Source organism: Lagenorhynchus albirostris, chromosome 20 (genome assembly GCF_949774975.1).
Source record: "Lagenorhynchus albirostris chromosome 20, mLagAlb1.1, whole genome shotgun sequence".
Classification (NCBI taxonomy): Eukaryota; Metazoa; Chordata; class Mammalia; order Artiodactyla; family Delphinidae; genus Lagenorhynchus; species Lagenorhynchus albirostris.
Window position 1 is genome coordinate 58,137,666 of NC_083114.1, and position 14,926 is coordinate 58,152,591.

General features: G+C 52.7%; 1 protein-coding gene and 1 long non-coding RNA gene across 4 annotated transcripts in view; one reads left to right on the plus strand and one right to left on the minus strand.

Annotated features, from left to right (window-relative positions):
* FAM20A (FAM20A golgi associated secretory pathway pseudokinase) overlaps window positions 1-14,926 on the plus strand; it is a 44,115-nt gene that overhangs the window by 26,718 nt on the left and 2,471 nt on the right. The window contains exons 2-8 of one of the 2 annotated variants that reach the window (XM_060134400.1): window positions 4,359-4,543; window positions 5,212-5,262; window positions 6,793-6,871; window positions 11,207-11,299; window positions 12,614-12,729; window positions 13,243-13,423; window positions 14,340-14,449. In XM_060134400.1, the coding sequence (XP_059990383.1) occupies window positions 4,359-4,543; window positions 5,212-5,262; window positions 6,793-6,871; window positions 11,207-11,299; window positions 12,614-12,729; window positions 13,243-13,423; window positions 14,340-14,449 (815 nt within the window). Of the gene's footprint in view, window positions 1-4,358; window positions 4,544-5,211; window positions 5,263-6,792; window positions 6,872-11,206; window positions 11,300-12,586; window positions 12,730-13,242; window positions 13,424-14,339; window positions 14,923-14,926 lie in introns of those variants that run through there. The other variant, XM_060134399.1, reaches the window with a different exon arrangement.
* LOC132511303 (uncharacterized) lies at window positions 11,477-14,699 on the minus strand. 2 transcript variants are annotated; one of them, XR_009537579.1, is made up of 4 exons: window positions 13,606-14,699; window positions 13,221-13,277; window positions 12,494-12,677; window positions 11,477-11,863 (listed from the first exon to the last, which is right to left on the minus strand). It is a non-coding gene; the product is annotated as an uncharacterized LOC132511303 (long non-coding RNA). The 2 variants fall into 2 exon arrangements; XR_009537578.1 differs by having other exon boundaries at window positions 13,684-14,696.

A 14,926-nucleotide genomic window follows, 5' to 3' on the forward strand; every position in this document is an offset into this window, starting at 1 on the left:
GGCTCTCTTTTAAAATAAAAATAAATGTGCATAAAGTAAGGAAAAGCTGGCCGGTGGCCTGCAGACCTAGTAAACTGCTAGGACTGAAGCAGTTTAACAGGAGACACTTCGGATAATTACACCAATGGTTCGAGCCCCCCCTCCACCCACAGCTGGAAGGCTGCCTGCCCAGAGCTTGCTGTCCTGGGGGGACGTCCCAGCCATCTTTTCTCCCCTCCTTTTGGAGAACAAAGATCTCCTACGCTTCTAGTAAATTTTAAGCATACAGTACAGTGTGATTAACTAGAGTCGCCATGTTGTATATTAGATCCCCAGGGGTTATTCATCCTGCACAGCTGAAACTTTGCACCCTTTGACCACTCTCCCCCCACTTCCCCCTCCCTCCAGCCCCTGGAAACCACTGTTCTCTCTGCTGCTATTAAATTTGACTTTTTCAGAGTCCACATAGAAGTGAGATCACTCAGTGTCTGTCTTGCTGTGTCTGGCTTATTTCACTCGACTTAATGTCCTCCAGGTGCACTGATATTGTTGCAAAAGGCAGGATTTCCTTCTTTTGTAAAGCTGAGTGATCTTCCGTTGTGTGTATATACCACATTTTCTTTATCCATTCATCCCTCGACAGACATTTCGGTTCCTTCTGCTACCAGCCAGAGAAAACTCTCTGCTTTCAAGAGTCATGTAACTACATTAGGCCCTGCTGGTTCATCTCCTCACCCCCGGTCAACTGTGCCACAACATAGAATAATCCTGGGAGTGACAGGTCATCATGTTCACAGGTTCTAGCGATGAGGGCGTGGAACCTTGAAGGCCCGTTCTAGAATTCTGCCAACCACAACATCTCTATTTTCTCAGAGACCTGTGATGTGGTTTCTCCACATTTATTCATTATTTGACTCCCTTAATAGGAAGAAAACATCTTGAATGGGGGTGGTAATTATCCTCTTCTGCTCTGCACTGGACAATCCATGTTGGGCTCTTGCATTTCATTCTGGGTGCCAGAAATAAGAGGGAAGTGGGACTTCCCTGGTGGTCCAGGGGTTAAGAATCTGCCTTCCAGTGCAGGGGACGCAGGTTCGATCCCTGGTCAGGGAACTAAGATCCCACATGCCGCGGGGCAACTAAGCCCACACGCTGCAACTGCTGAGCCCGTGTGCTCCAGAGCCCACGTGTCACAACTAGAGAGAAGCCCACGTGCCGCAACGAAAGATCCCGAGTGCCGAAAGGAAGACCCGATGCAGCCAAATAAATAAATATTTTTAAAAAGAAAAAAAAGAAAGAAAGAAGAGGGAAACAGACCCACATAACCAAAATCACAAATGGATCACACCGTGGCCTGGGAAGGTGGTGAAGGGAATGCAGAAACTCAACCTGAAGATGGGAACTGAGGTCACGTGACATCCATCTTCAAATATTTACAAGGCTACAATGTAAGGAAGGGATTTGTTCTGCATAAATCCAGGGGATAGAGCCAGGACTCCTTGATGGAAGCTCTAGAAAGACTTTGGCCCGGAATTGGAAAATGCTTCCTAATAGAGCTGGCCTGATGGACTGGGCTACTCTGGATGCAGAGTAGCTGCATCTGCTTCACTGGAGCTGATCCAGTACAAAATAGGCAACTCCTGGATAGGAATGTGGTAAATGGAATAACACGTTGGGTTCAAGGGTCTTTCCGATCCCTTCCAAGCCCGAGCTCGTTATCCGACAGACTTGGCTTCTTTGGTCCAAGCCTTCCTTTTGAGTCTCCTCCGCCTGGCTTGCGCGTCCTTGTCCTCAACCATAATGTTGTGTCACAGTCTGGAACTCACCTGCACCAGATCTTTCTTTCCGGTTGGCTATTTTCAGAGTTATGGCTTGAATGATAGAAAATACAAAGTGACAGATTGAAAGAGAGGAAGAAAGGGTCGTCCCAGGAGGACTCATCTGATCGAGCCAATGGAGCTGTTTCTCTAGGAAGGATCGTGGCAGTAAGAGTCTGGAAGAAAGAGCAACAGGGTGGGGCCCTAATCCAATAGGACCCGTGTCCTTATAAGAAAAGGAGGAGACACCGGAGATGTGTCCTCAAGAGAGGAGACCGTGGCAGGAGACAACAAGAAAGAAGGTGGCCGTCTGCAAGCTAAGGAGAGAGGCTGCAGGAAAAACCAAACCTGGCAACACCTTGATCTTGACTTGAGCCTCCAGACCTGTGAGAGAATAAATTCCTGTTGTTTGAACCACCAGCCTGTGGAATTTTGTTTGTGCAGCCTGAGCTGACAGAGACAGTAGGTCAGGGATCTTCATCCATTTACAATGTGGACACGGTGCCTGAGACATACAAAAGCTTTGACGATGCTCTGAGGCCTGAACAAAGAAAATGGATTGGCTCAGAAATGGAAAAACAAAAAAACTCCAAAACAAAATGAATTAATATATAATTAAATGTCCACAGAACAACGAGCCAGTGTTGACTTGATTATACTACTAGATAATATATTCTTTGTTGTTGTTTATTTTGATACTTTATTCTTAACAGATTCAGAATGATAAAAGAAAATTTTCAAAAGGGATAGCAACAAATATTGAAGGAGGGGTGGATTTTAATATGTGTGACATGATAAAAGGCGAAGGTCTCCAAAAGTAGGGGCACCCAGAGGCCACCAGGACCCTGGAGCAGGTACCAAGAAGGCTAGGACCAAGAGCTGCCAGACAGCCATCCTTCCGCATCAGTTTATAAACCTGAGCCTCTTCCTCAAGACAAATGACTCTCACCCAGGACGGTGTTATTATCTGACTGTGTTCACACAGGGCGAGGTGAGTGCAGAACAAAAAACACAAAACAAAACTCCATTCCCTCCTGAGGGTCTGGACTCTTGGCGGTAAAGTCTGAGGTGACCAAGTGAAATTTTCTTGGAAATTTACTGTTTTTTATTAAAACTGATTGTTTCATTTCCCTCCCCATAACGTGTCTATATTTATTTTAATATAAAAGTAATTTTTGAAACTATTTACCAGTGAGAACATTTGACACGCCAAGAATATGGGCCGTGTTTGTTTTGTTATGGACCCCATCACAGACCTCAGAGGTAAGGTATCACGGTTTGATAAATACGGATGTATAGGGACTTGCAAACCCTGCCCCATAATCCCACTTAGCCCGTCCCGGTCAGCTTCACCTCGTCAGATGACATGTGCCGACTTGCCTTGCTTTCCAGTCAGATGACCTCCATCTTTTCACTCAGCCATCTATTTCATCCATCCTTCCTCTCTAATCCTCAGCTCTACCTGTCCCTCGCCTGCCTCTCGTCATGTCCACGTTGTCCCCAATCCAGGAGCACACCCCACATCTCCCCTTCAACCAAACACCACCCATGTGGATCCAGCTGAAGCCCACTTTCTCCCATCGGAGTCTTCCTCTGACTACTTCTCCATATAATCGTCTTTCCCTTCCCCAAAATGTTACGGCATTTTTGTCTGAACACATGTCCAGCAGTTGATTACAACTGCCTTATATTCTGCTCTGATGATTTCATAGACGTACCGCTTGTCTCCCAGACTGGGCTCTGAGCCTCTGCGTGGCAGTGGCATTGTTTTTCAGCTTTTTCTTTTTTTTTGCGGTACGCGGGCCTCTCACCGTTGTGGCCTCTGCCGTTGCGGAGCACAGGCTCCGGACGCGCAGGGCTCAGCGGCCATGGCTCACGGGCCCAGCCGCTCCGCGGCACGTGGGATCTTCCCGGACCGGGGCACGAACCCGCGTCCCCTGCATCGGCAGGCGGACTCTCAACCACTGCGCCACCAGGGAAGCCCCAGCTTTTTCTTTTTATCCTGGCAGGAAAGTTTCCTAAGCAGGACCAACAGTACATGGCTAATTAATTCTTCTTTTCTCATAGGACGTATTGATTAATCTCCTTAACAATCCTGACCCTCATTCTTTTCATTCTCATCAATTACCTTCTCTCTCCTACCTCCTGACTCCTAAGGTCAGGAAATATTGGGAATATAAAATACAGACTTTTTCATGGGAAAGTGCCGGAAGCGGCCCAGGATCACGCCCTGAGGTCCCAGATTATACAAGGCCCCTAATTTGACTCTTAACCTTCTGCGCTTTTCCTTCACAGTATCTGTCATGGTCTGTGGTTAGGTATTTGTGGATGTGTGTGTGGCCCTGTGTAACTGTTTGCCTGTTTCGCTCCCTGGATTGTAAACTCTCTGAGGGCAGGAAGCCCCGTGGCTGCTTTGTCCCCCGTGGGACCCTAAGCACAGCCCAAGCCTCATACGTATCAGGTACCAGATGAATGAAGGACGGAGAGTCCAGACAAGGCGCTTCGGCAGGTCTTTGCTCTCTTGTTCCCGTAGTTGAAGAAAAACTCTTCCGGCTCTTTCAGGCGACACAGGATATACAAAGAGCAGCTGAATCTCACTTCCCTGGATCCCCCACTGCAGCTCCACCTGGAGACCAGCTGGATCCAGTTCCACCTGGGGATCAGCCGCCACGGCCTGTACTCCCGGTCCAGTCCCGTCGTCAGCAAACTTCTCCACGACATGAGGCACCTTCCCACCATCAGCGCTGGTGAGGGTCACAGGACCAGGCGGGATGGACTGACTCTCTCTCCCAGAGAGGCTGGGTAACCCAACCAGGCCAGGCTCCAGGGTGAAGTAGTAAAGGGTTGGTTCTGACACCCAAGAGAGAAAGAAGCAGAAAAACACAGACAGTGACCTTTTTCCCTTTGAAAGAGACCTTACAACCGTGATCTCACAACCCCATACGGGACGCACAGGAGGTGTCCGTAGCTTACGGAAAGGTGATGGCCGCTACTGATCCACTGCTCCTTTCGAATCTGGCGACTCTCTTACACAGTGAGCTCATGATGTAGACATTATCACCGCTGCTTTACAGATGGGAAAACTGAGGCTCGGAGAGTTTAAAAGTGACCTGGCCGAGGACCCAGTGGCGGCCTGCTGCCTGAGGCCTCGAGCACTACGCCAGCCTAAGGGACACACTGAGGGATTTGCAGACACCAGCCAGCACCCGTTTCCCCACCAGCTGTTGCTGGAGCGTCCACGGAAGGGCTAGAGAGCATGGGGCCTGGATGGAGCAGGCTGGGAGGCTGCGGCCCCAAATGGGGATCGGGGAGGTCCCCTATTGAATGCGCAAGGGCCCCAGGCTGCCTTCCAGGCTCCCCCTCTGGTGTCTGAACCAGAGTCGAGGGATCTCAGCGCCCTGCCCCTCCTTCGCAGACTACAGTCAGGACGAGAAAGCCTTGCTTGGAGCCTGCGACTGCACCCAGAGTAAGTGGCCCGGCCCCGCCCCCGGCCCGCCGCGCCCCATCCCCGGCCCCGCCCCACCCCGGCCACGCCCCCGGGCCCTGGCCGCGCCTCATCCCCAGCCCCGCCCCACACCCGGACCCTGGCCCCGCCCCCGCCGTGGCCCCGCCCTGCCCCCCTCCATCCCCCTCCATCCCCTCACTGCCCTGTGGAGCCCAGTACCCGGCAGCAACGTGAAGGTCCCGCTGCCCACTTCGTGGGGCTCCGTCAGCAGCTGAGGAGCATGGGTCCCTCTGCCTCATCTCTGAGAACCTACATTTCTCCCCACCTTCCCGCACAAAAGAAAAGGCATTTCAGAGGAGCTCTTGGGTAGGACCCTGCTGGGCGGCAGGTGGTCCTTGGCCCAGCATCTTTCGTACCATTCAGGAGCTTGCCAGAAACGCAGAATCTCAGTCCCCGCCCTGATTTTCTGAGTCAGAATCTGGATTTTCACAAAATCCTCAGGGGACTAGAGTACATTTTCAGATTTAAGAAGCAATGGTGCAGGACGGTGGTTCTCAACCCGGCGGCAGAGTAGTCACCCAGGGAGCTTTAAAAATTGCTGCATCTTGGTCCCCACCCCAGGGGTTTTGATTCGATTGCCAGGGGGAAGCCCAGGCACCAGCATTTATATAAAAACACTCCAGGTGATCCTCATGCAGCCAAGGTTGAGATGCCCTGGGGTAAATGATGAGTAGAATCAAAAAGATAGGCGTGAGATACAGCACTGTCCCTGCCAGGGCGCTGTGACTTGGGTACAGGTGTGCCTGAACACTGAGATCCCACCAGTCACTGCCGGCCACGAGGAGCCCCCTCCAGTGACCTCGATGAACTGAGCACACACGTCAGAAATTTCCGTGGGTCACGACTTGTTAAAGACACAAGTTTGTAGGGCCTGGGGCTTCCGTTTTCTTTAGTTTCGCCCCTGCCATTTGCCATTTTTTAGAAGGCAAAGGTGAGGGAGGCATTATCCCGCCCCTCGCGGGGCTGACGGCAGGGCAGGGGCAGGCGAGTGAGGTGCCCAGGACACACAACAGGAGGCGGTACCCACTGGCAGGACCATGCACGTGCACCTCAGGTGTCACCAAGCCCCATCACAGCCCAGGTGTCCAGTCTTACATACGAAGAGATATCAATAACCAAGTCTAATGCCATGTAACAGGTGGCATAGTCAGAGTCTCTAAGGCACAGCTGAAGCGAAGAGGAAGGGGTCAGCTCTTCTTAGGAAAACATCCTTCGGAGTTTTCAGCGAGTGTCCCTCTGGGGAAACCTGCACTGTTTTGCCCTTTCCCTGTAACAGCAGAGAAAGTTTTATCTTGAGTCGCTGGACACACTCTCCATGGCCTGACCCGCTGGACTGTACCCTGCAGGCTCTTGTGAGCAAAACCCACTCTTTAGGGTCTCAAGTAAGAAGGGCGAAGAGAAGAAATGGGCTGGGTTTATTGAATGAGGAAATGATCACAGCCCGGACCTTGGGCCCAGAAGCATCGTTAACTCCCCCTTCTCCCCAAACAGTCGTGAAACCCAGTGGGGTCCACCTCAAACTGGTTCTGAGGTTCTCGGACTTCGGGAAGGCCATGTTCAAACCTATGAGGTAAGTGACTGCTCTCCTCACCTCCGTATGCATAGCTGCGGCAGCCCTGGGGGAGTTCTGACCAAAAATGAATAAAAGTGGTCTAAAATCTTTAAGCCAAGCATTTATAGACTCTCTTTGGGGCCATCTGCACAAGCAGACGACTGTTTTGGTGATAATGATTCAAAATAGTGAGAGCTGGGTCTTTGCTGGTATTTCTGCTACACACTTGACATGCATCGTGCCTTTGGACCATCCACCATCTTATTAGTCGGGGACTGTTACAATGTCCACTTTATGGATGAAAACACTGAGGCCGGGAGAGGCCAGCTCGCCCCAACCTCCCAGCTGCAAGCAGTGGAAGCAGGATTCAAACCAGGCAGCTGGACTGCCAAATTCACACTCTACCTCCAGAAATGAGCCTCGCTTTTTTCCAGGGCTAGGACCCTCAAAAGAGTTAGAGATCTCTACATAACAATACTTGTTTTGATTGAAAAACTAGACCATGAAGAAAGGCTACCCTGAAGCCAATCACACTTTTTTTTTAATTTTATGTATTTATTTTTTATACAGCAGGTTCTTATTAGTTATCTATTTTATACATATTAGTGTATACATGTCAATCCCAATCTCCCAGTTCATCCCACCACCATCACTCCCCTCCCCGCTTTCCCCCCTTGGTGTCCATACGTTTGTTCTCGACAGCCAATCACACTTTTAAATTAATTTCTATTTTATTTGTAACAACAGCAAATACTTGCCTTTAAAATTTTGTAGTGTGTCTGTGTGGGCAAAATAATAGGTATTCAGTCTACGGACAGAGCTTGGTGTGCGTATGGGCTCCTGGCCCCCAAAGGGTCTGCAGCAGAGGTTTGAGATTCCTGAGTCAGGAATGGTCCCCTGGACACGACACACCCAAGAGAAAATGGCCCAGGAGGGGTCTCATTACCCAAGTCCTGCTTTCTGCCAGAAGGCGCGGTCTTCCGGTGGAATCCCATTCGGCTGACTTAGATTCCAAAACTTCCGTCAACGGAGAGGCATACTGAAGGCCCTGTAGGTGGGTCTGATGGTCGAATGAGCACTAAATAAAAAGCCTTAGCTCTGATCCCTGCGCTGCCCTAGCAAAAGCCCTTATAAAGCACTAAGCACTTACATACGTAGGCATATAAAGTACTAAGGAGAGCTTTATAATACATCAGCTGCGCGTCGAATCACCTGGGAAGCCTTGAAAAACCCTGATGCCTGCATCCCACCCTCAGGGGGTCCAATAGGATTGGTCTGGGGGCCCCCTCTAATCCCAAGGCAAGGACAGCCTTGAAAACCACTGCCACACAGGGAGACCCTCCATTTTTCCATGTGAAAATCCAAAAATCTAGTTGTTTGGTCAATTTAAATAAATAACGATGTATTGGGAGATTGGGATTGACATATATACACTAATATGTATAACATAACTAGTAAGAACCTACTGCATTAAAAAGAAATAAAATTCAAAAAAGAAAAGAAACAGGGCTTCCCTGGTGGCGCAGGGGTTGGGAGTCCGCCTGCCGATGCAGGGGACACGGGTTCATGCCCCGGTCCGGGAAGATCCCACATGCCGCGGAGCGGCTGGGCCCGTGAGCCATGGCCGCTGAGCCTGCACGTCTGGAGCCTGTGCTCCGCAACGGGAAAGGCCACAACAGTGAGAGGCCCGCGTACAGCCAAAAAAAAAAAAAAGGAAAAGAAAAGAAACGGAGTACTACAAAATAAATAAATAAATATATAACGATGTACATGAAACGAGGGAATGTCTGCCTGTATTTAATTTACCGATGAAAAAAAATCTCATCATATAAAACAATACAGAGATTTGGAAATATTGCTTCCCCCCCACCCAGTCTCACATGTCACTTGTCCAAAATTTTTGACATTGGTCCTCAGCATCGCTGGAGTCGAGTTTGGGGACAATGTTAAATCCATGTTAAATTCTGACCCTGTCACCACCAGCAGCCTGTTTTAACCAGTTCAGTCAGGTAATAAAAGCAGCATCTCAGCTGAATGAATCTGTCCCAAACAAAATAAAGAAATTGAGAGGGAGCCCTTGAATACGTTAAGACTCCCTTTTCTGAGGGACAGTTTGGGGAGGGGGGTCTCATCTTATATTCAAGCCTATAAAGTACTAAAAAGAACTGTGTTCCTTTTAAAAGAGAGTGACAGCTTTGCGCACACAGGGCCATCAGCCCAGGTCCAGAGGCAAGCACAAGATTCCTGGGTGCCAGTCAGCTGGACACAGAGCCACCGACGTGTTTGGGCCATTGGAGAGCTTTAAATGATCGTTATGGTTAGTCATGCATGTTTAATGTAGAGTCCTAACTGAGCATCAGTTAGAGGAAGCAGAAGGAACACTGATGTAGAAACACGAGATGTTCAAGAGAAGCGTCAAAATAAGGATAAATCTGCGAATTCACCATTTATCGCCAGATCCACGAATTGCGTTCTCTGAGCAAAATTCATATGTGGCACGTGAAGATGTCTGTAATTTTAAAAACTGGAAGCTAATAGAGAGTGGATGAGCTCTATTTGGGGGAGAAAAAACTACTCACACTTGTAGTGTTTTATTTGCAAGAAAGCCCATGAAATAACAGCCTGAAATCTCTTCTCTGCCTTGTCAATTACGAACAAAACGCAAAAAGCGCTCAACTGAACCAGCTGTTTCCCTGAGTATAATGCCAAAGCTTCCAACATTAGGTCACAAAAGCCATTTGATCTACGCTCACGCCATAACACAAACTTTAATCTGCATTTTCTAAAATTTAGTCCCAAGCCAAAGTATCATTTTAAAATGTATTTCTTGGAAAAGCATGCATTTTTTTCCTACAAGTAATGTAAAGTAAACAGCATTTGTCCCTTTTTAAAAAAGGAAAGTAGAAATTTATCTTTGGGTAATACAAATTCTGACCACAAAGCTTATATTTTTAATGTGATATAATTCAATAGATGCAATGGGAAATACATCTGTGCGTCTCAAGCTTTGGGAAGTACCGACGTAAAGGAGAAATGATTTTCAAATTTAAAATCATGCCTAAACATGCCATACAAAAATGAAGAAAAGATGGTTTAGAAAATTCTAAAGGGCATCCCAGAGATTGTGTATTCTCTCTTTTTTTTAATTTTTATTTTTTCTTTACCTTTTTTTTTTTTTTTCCTGGCCAGGGGTTAAACCCATGGGTCACAGCAGTGAAAGTGCCGGGTCCTAAACCCTGGACCGCCAGGGAATTCCCAGACTGTGTATTCTTACATACAGAATTCAGGAACGAAAACGAGCTGAGGACACATGGACAGTCCTTGCTGACCTGGACATTCGGCGATACTGTAAGCAGCCCTGGGTCAGGCCTGGGCCGTACTCTAAGTGCGGCTGCACCTTCTAAAGGAGAGTGCCCACTCTGGGCAGCCCCTTGCCGTGGCTTCCAGGACTGGCTGGTGTTTGGGACGAAGCGCCCATCACTGTTTCCATTGCGGGCGCCGCGTACTTACAGCTCGTTACACAACATTGCGCTGATTTACATTTGCATTGCTTTCACAGCCCTCGTGCAGCCCCGCACGGTGGATTATAAAATTACTTGAAGATCATCCTTCTTCCAAGGATTATCATCAGCACTGGGGCCAGTCAACCTGGGGCAGCAGCCGGGATGCCCTTCATACTACTGGGAGGCACCTAAACATACCTACCCAGCCGGCCCTTCATGACCAGGCAGGATGGTGCTTTTCAGGAATCTAGTAGGGATTCTTTAATGTACATACGTACGTATCCTCTGCATTAGCCTCCCTTCAATCTCTGGCAGGACCCGCTCTCACGACCCAGGTGAGATGCCTCCGAGTAGACGGTCGATTCACAGACCCGGAACTTTTCGCTCTTCCGGGTCAGTCATGCTAAATCGCACCTGTAGGGCACTTTTCCTTTTATAAAGTTCTGTCTCGTACCCCACCTCTCTTAGTCCTTGGCCCCCGGGTGTACACAACCTCTGGTGTGTTAGCCAGTGCCCTGTCTTCTGTGTATCTGCGGAAGAATGGATTTCTTCCCTCCAACCACTGGGCTTTTCAGAGAATCAGCGGCCGTCACCAGAGCTGCTCGAGAAGGAGGCTTGGCACCCGGGGGCCTCCAGGATGGTCCGCATCTTGCAAGAAGCTTCGCTCCTCCCGCCTGCCGGTCTCTCCAGCCGAGGGAGCCACGGGCTGTTCCTGATGTGCTGTCCCATCATCTGTGCATCCCTGAAAAGCATAAAAGCGTGTCTTCCTTTCCATCTGGTCACGTGTATCAGCTCTTTTCTCAGGCTCCCAGCTGAGGTCTGAGTCCAGGGCGTGATTCCTTCCTTCCAGACAGCTGCGAGATGAAGAGACGCCCGAGGACTTCTTCTACTTCATTGATTTTCAGAGACACAACGCTGAGATTGCAGCTTTCCATCTGGACAGGTAGAGTCTGGCCCCAGGGAGGCGGTGCTGACTGCAGAGGCCAATCCCCAGAGGGCGCCCCAGGGAGACCCGGCCCGCCCCCACTTCTTCCTGGTACTTCATCTTCTTCGTGGGTCCCAACACCTTCAAACCCAACATGACCCATCCAACCCCATGGATCGAAAATCACAAGGCCTTTTTGTTACTTATTTATTTTATTTTTGGCTGTGTTGGGTCTTTGTTGCTGTGCACGGGCTTTCTCTAGTTGCAGCGAGCGGGGGCCTCTCAATGCGGTGGCTTCTCTTGTTGCGGAGCACGGGCTCTAGGCGCGCGGGCTTCAGTAGTTGTGGCTCATGCGCTCTGGAGCGCAGGCTCAGTAGTTGTGGCACACGGGCTCAGTAGTCGCGGCTCACAGGCTCAGCAGTTGCAGCTCACGGGCTCTAAGGCATGCAGGCTCAGAAGTTGTGCACGGGCTTAGTTCCTCCGCAGCATGTGGGACCTTCCCAGAGCAGGGTTCGAACCGGTGTCCCCTGCATTGGCAGGCGGATTCTTCACCACTGCACCACCAGGGAAGCCCCACAAGGCCTTTTAATGTAATGAAAAGAGTCACTTAGTAAGAAAACTAACCCTGCCAGACTGCCCAAGCTACACCTGAACCTGACATTGTGATCTGGCTCTAGTTTCCTGTCCTGAAAGTGGCGAGAATGTGCCCACGGCCATTTCCCCAAAGGGTCTCAAGGTTACGATATTAAAAGGTGAGAGCACCTTCCTCAGTTTCCTAGCTCCCTCTGTTTGCCTGTCGTTGCTCCTCGAGGTGTGGTCTGGGGACCAGCAGCCTGGCCAACCCCTGGGAGCTCTTCAGAAATGCAGACTCTCAGCCTCACCCTGGACCCACTGACTCAGAGCCGCATCTGAACAAGATCGCGGGTGACTCATGTGCACACTGGAGCGTGAGAAGCACTGAGCTAGGACACAGCTTGGAGGGTGGAAGCTTTGCCCGGGAGGCCTCCTGGGATAAGGATTCCTTTCCCACCCCTTCTCCCAGCCCCTTAGATGCAGGCTAGCCTCGGCACGGTCGGCTCTGCACTGCGGAGAGCCCCGCCCTCGGCTGGGTGTGGTCAGAAGGCCGGTCCGTTTCTTTTTTTTGCTTTTCTTTTTTGGATCCTGCCGCGTGGCTTGCAGGCAGGATCTTAGTTCCCTGACCAGGGATCGAACCTGTGCCCTCTGCGGTGGAAGCGCGGAGTCCTAACCACTGGACCGCCCGGGAATTCGCAGCAGGTCCGTTTCTAATGGGCGATCATCCCCCAGATGTGAACTGGGCTCCCCCTCTTTCAGGATTCTGGACTTCCGACGGGTACCACCGACCGTAGGGAGGCTAGTCAATGTCACCAAGGAAATCCTGGAGGTCACCAAGAATGAGATCCTGCAGAGTGTTTTCTTTATCTCTCCAGGTAGGCTTCTGGACAAAGCAACACTCTGGGTCTAAGAATGTGGTTGGCCAGTGTGGTCTGACCTCCTGCTGGTGGCCCCATCCCCTATCAGGTGGCTACATGCTGCCATCAGACACTCGCACCCCGGGCCACCTGGGCGTCACACAAGGTGACCTGGGGATGGGAGACGGCTGGACGTGAGATGCTCACCAGCCTGGGCCCTGAACTCTGATGCCGGCCGCCCCCGAATCCGATGCCACCCATCTGAACAAAGGCCGGGTTGGTCGCGTGGGCGCGATGCAGCAAGGCTGGTCCCACACCGTCTCTACTCGGACGTTTGAGAGCTGGTCCCCAGGATGCTCAGTTTAAGAGCATCCACAAGCCCCTGCATCGGGAAAAGGCGCTGTTTTCTTCTTCCCCGGCCTTCTCCCCCCCGAGCCGCGGGTTCAGGGTTTCCCTTCCCTCCTCATGGATTTCGTGGGGCAGGAGGACGGCGTGCGTCCTCCGCTTACCGCTCTCCTTCTCCGCCTCTAGCCAGCAACGTGTGTTTCTTCGCCAAGTGCCCGTACCTGTGCAAGACGGAGTATGCCGTATGCGGCAACCCGCACCTGCTGGAGGGCTCCCTGTCCGCATTCCTGCCGTCCCTCAACTTGGCCCCCCGGCTGTCCGTCCCCAGCCCCTGGATCCGCTCCTACTCGCTGGCGGGCAAAGAGGAGTGAGTGGCCCCTGGACCAAGAACTCGCTCGCCCGGCTTGGGGAGCCCTGACGCTGCCTCAGTCCTCCTCTGCCTCGTCTCACGTGGATCCTGGTGTCCGTTCTGTCCCTTTCGTTCATGCGTTTGGTTATAAAGAGCCCACTGCGTACCCAGCACTGGATGCTGGGGGAGACAGGACAGACCTGGGCTGTCCCTTCAAGAAGCTCTGCGGTCCAGCGGGGCGGCAGACGGTAGCCAGGCTGTGAGAACGCAGTGCCCACCTGCTGTCCCGCAGAGATGCCCACGGGGAGGCCGCGGGAGGGGCCGGGTTTGCTGAGTCCACGCCGTGAAGCCGGGACCTCACGGTTGTTCCCCAGGGCGTGGCACACTCCCGGGCACAGGGCAGGTCCTCAGTTAATACGAGGTGACTGAATGAATGGGCTCGTCGATCCAGCCACCCCAACCGTGGTGGGAAGAGGAGTAACCGGGCCAGAATTTCTGGGGGACGTGACAGATCCTTAGGGACTCGTGAAGGCTGAGGAAGACCCCCCCCTCAGACGAAAAGGGACCTGGGGGCGTTCTAGGCGGAGGAGCCCATGTGGCAGAGAAATGGCAGAGGATGGCTGGCAGGGGGGCTGCGAGCGGCTCGGGAGACCGGAGGGCAAGCGCCCGAGAGGCTGGGCGAGGGGCCGCAGAGGGAGCGGGTGCCCTCGCGGCACACGGGCAGTACGGCGCCCAGCCAGGCGATGCTCGGAAACGCGCGGAGAAAGGGCCCCACCCCTTCTCGCCCAGGGCGTCTGCCGGTCCCGCGGGTCCTTGCCCAGGTCCTGGTGGGGGCGCCTGCTGCCGGCGGCCCGGGCAGGACCGGGGGGCATGGATGCGGGTCGGACACCTTGCCGTCCGGGCTTCTGCAGCCCAGGCCCTGTTCTCCCCTCAGGTGGGAAGTCAACCCTCTTTACTGCGACACGGTGAAGCAGGTCTACCCGCACAGCAGCAGCGGCCGCCTCCTCAACATCATCGACATGGCCATCTTCGACTTCCTGACGGGTGGGTGCTGCCCGCGGGGCCCGGCCGGGCGGGGACCCTGCGGCCTGGGCCACCCGGCCTCCATAACCTCGCGCCATCCACGGGCTCCAAGTGGTAGAGGCCCCGGGGACAGGAGTGAGCGGACGGGGCTCCTGCGACGGGGCTGCGGGGAGGCGCACAGCGGGCGCAGCGGCGCGGCCCAGGGAACGGAAGGCTCGGCAGCAAGGCCGCTGTGCGCCCTGGGAGGCGGCCCGGAGCCGCGCCTGCGCAGCGCAGGGGCGCCGGCGCGGGTGGGAAAAGCCCCCGACGGGACAGCCCCTCACACCGGCTCTGCCCGCACGCCTGGCTCCCTCCTGCCCCCTCCGCGATTCCACCGGCCACCTGGGGGCGCAACAGCTGGCGGCCCGGGTTCCGACTCCGGCCTCTGAGCAGCCCGCAGGCCTCCGAGCCCCGCGGGGTCTCACAGGGCGGGAGCCCGCGCCCACGCCTCCCCTCCTC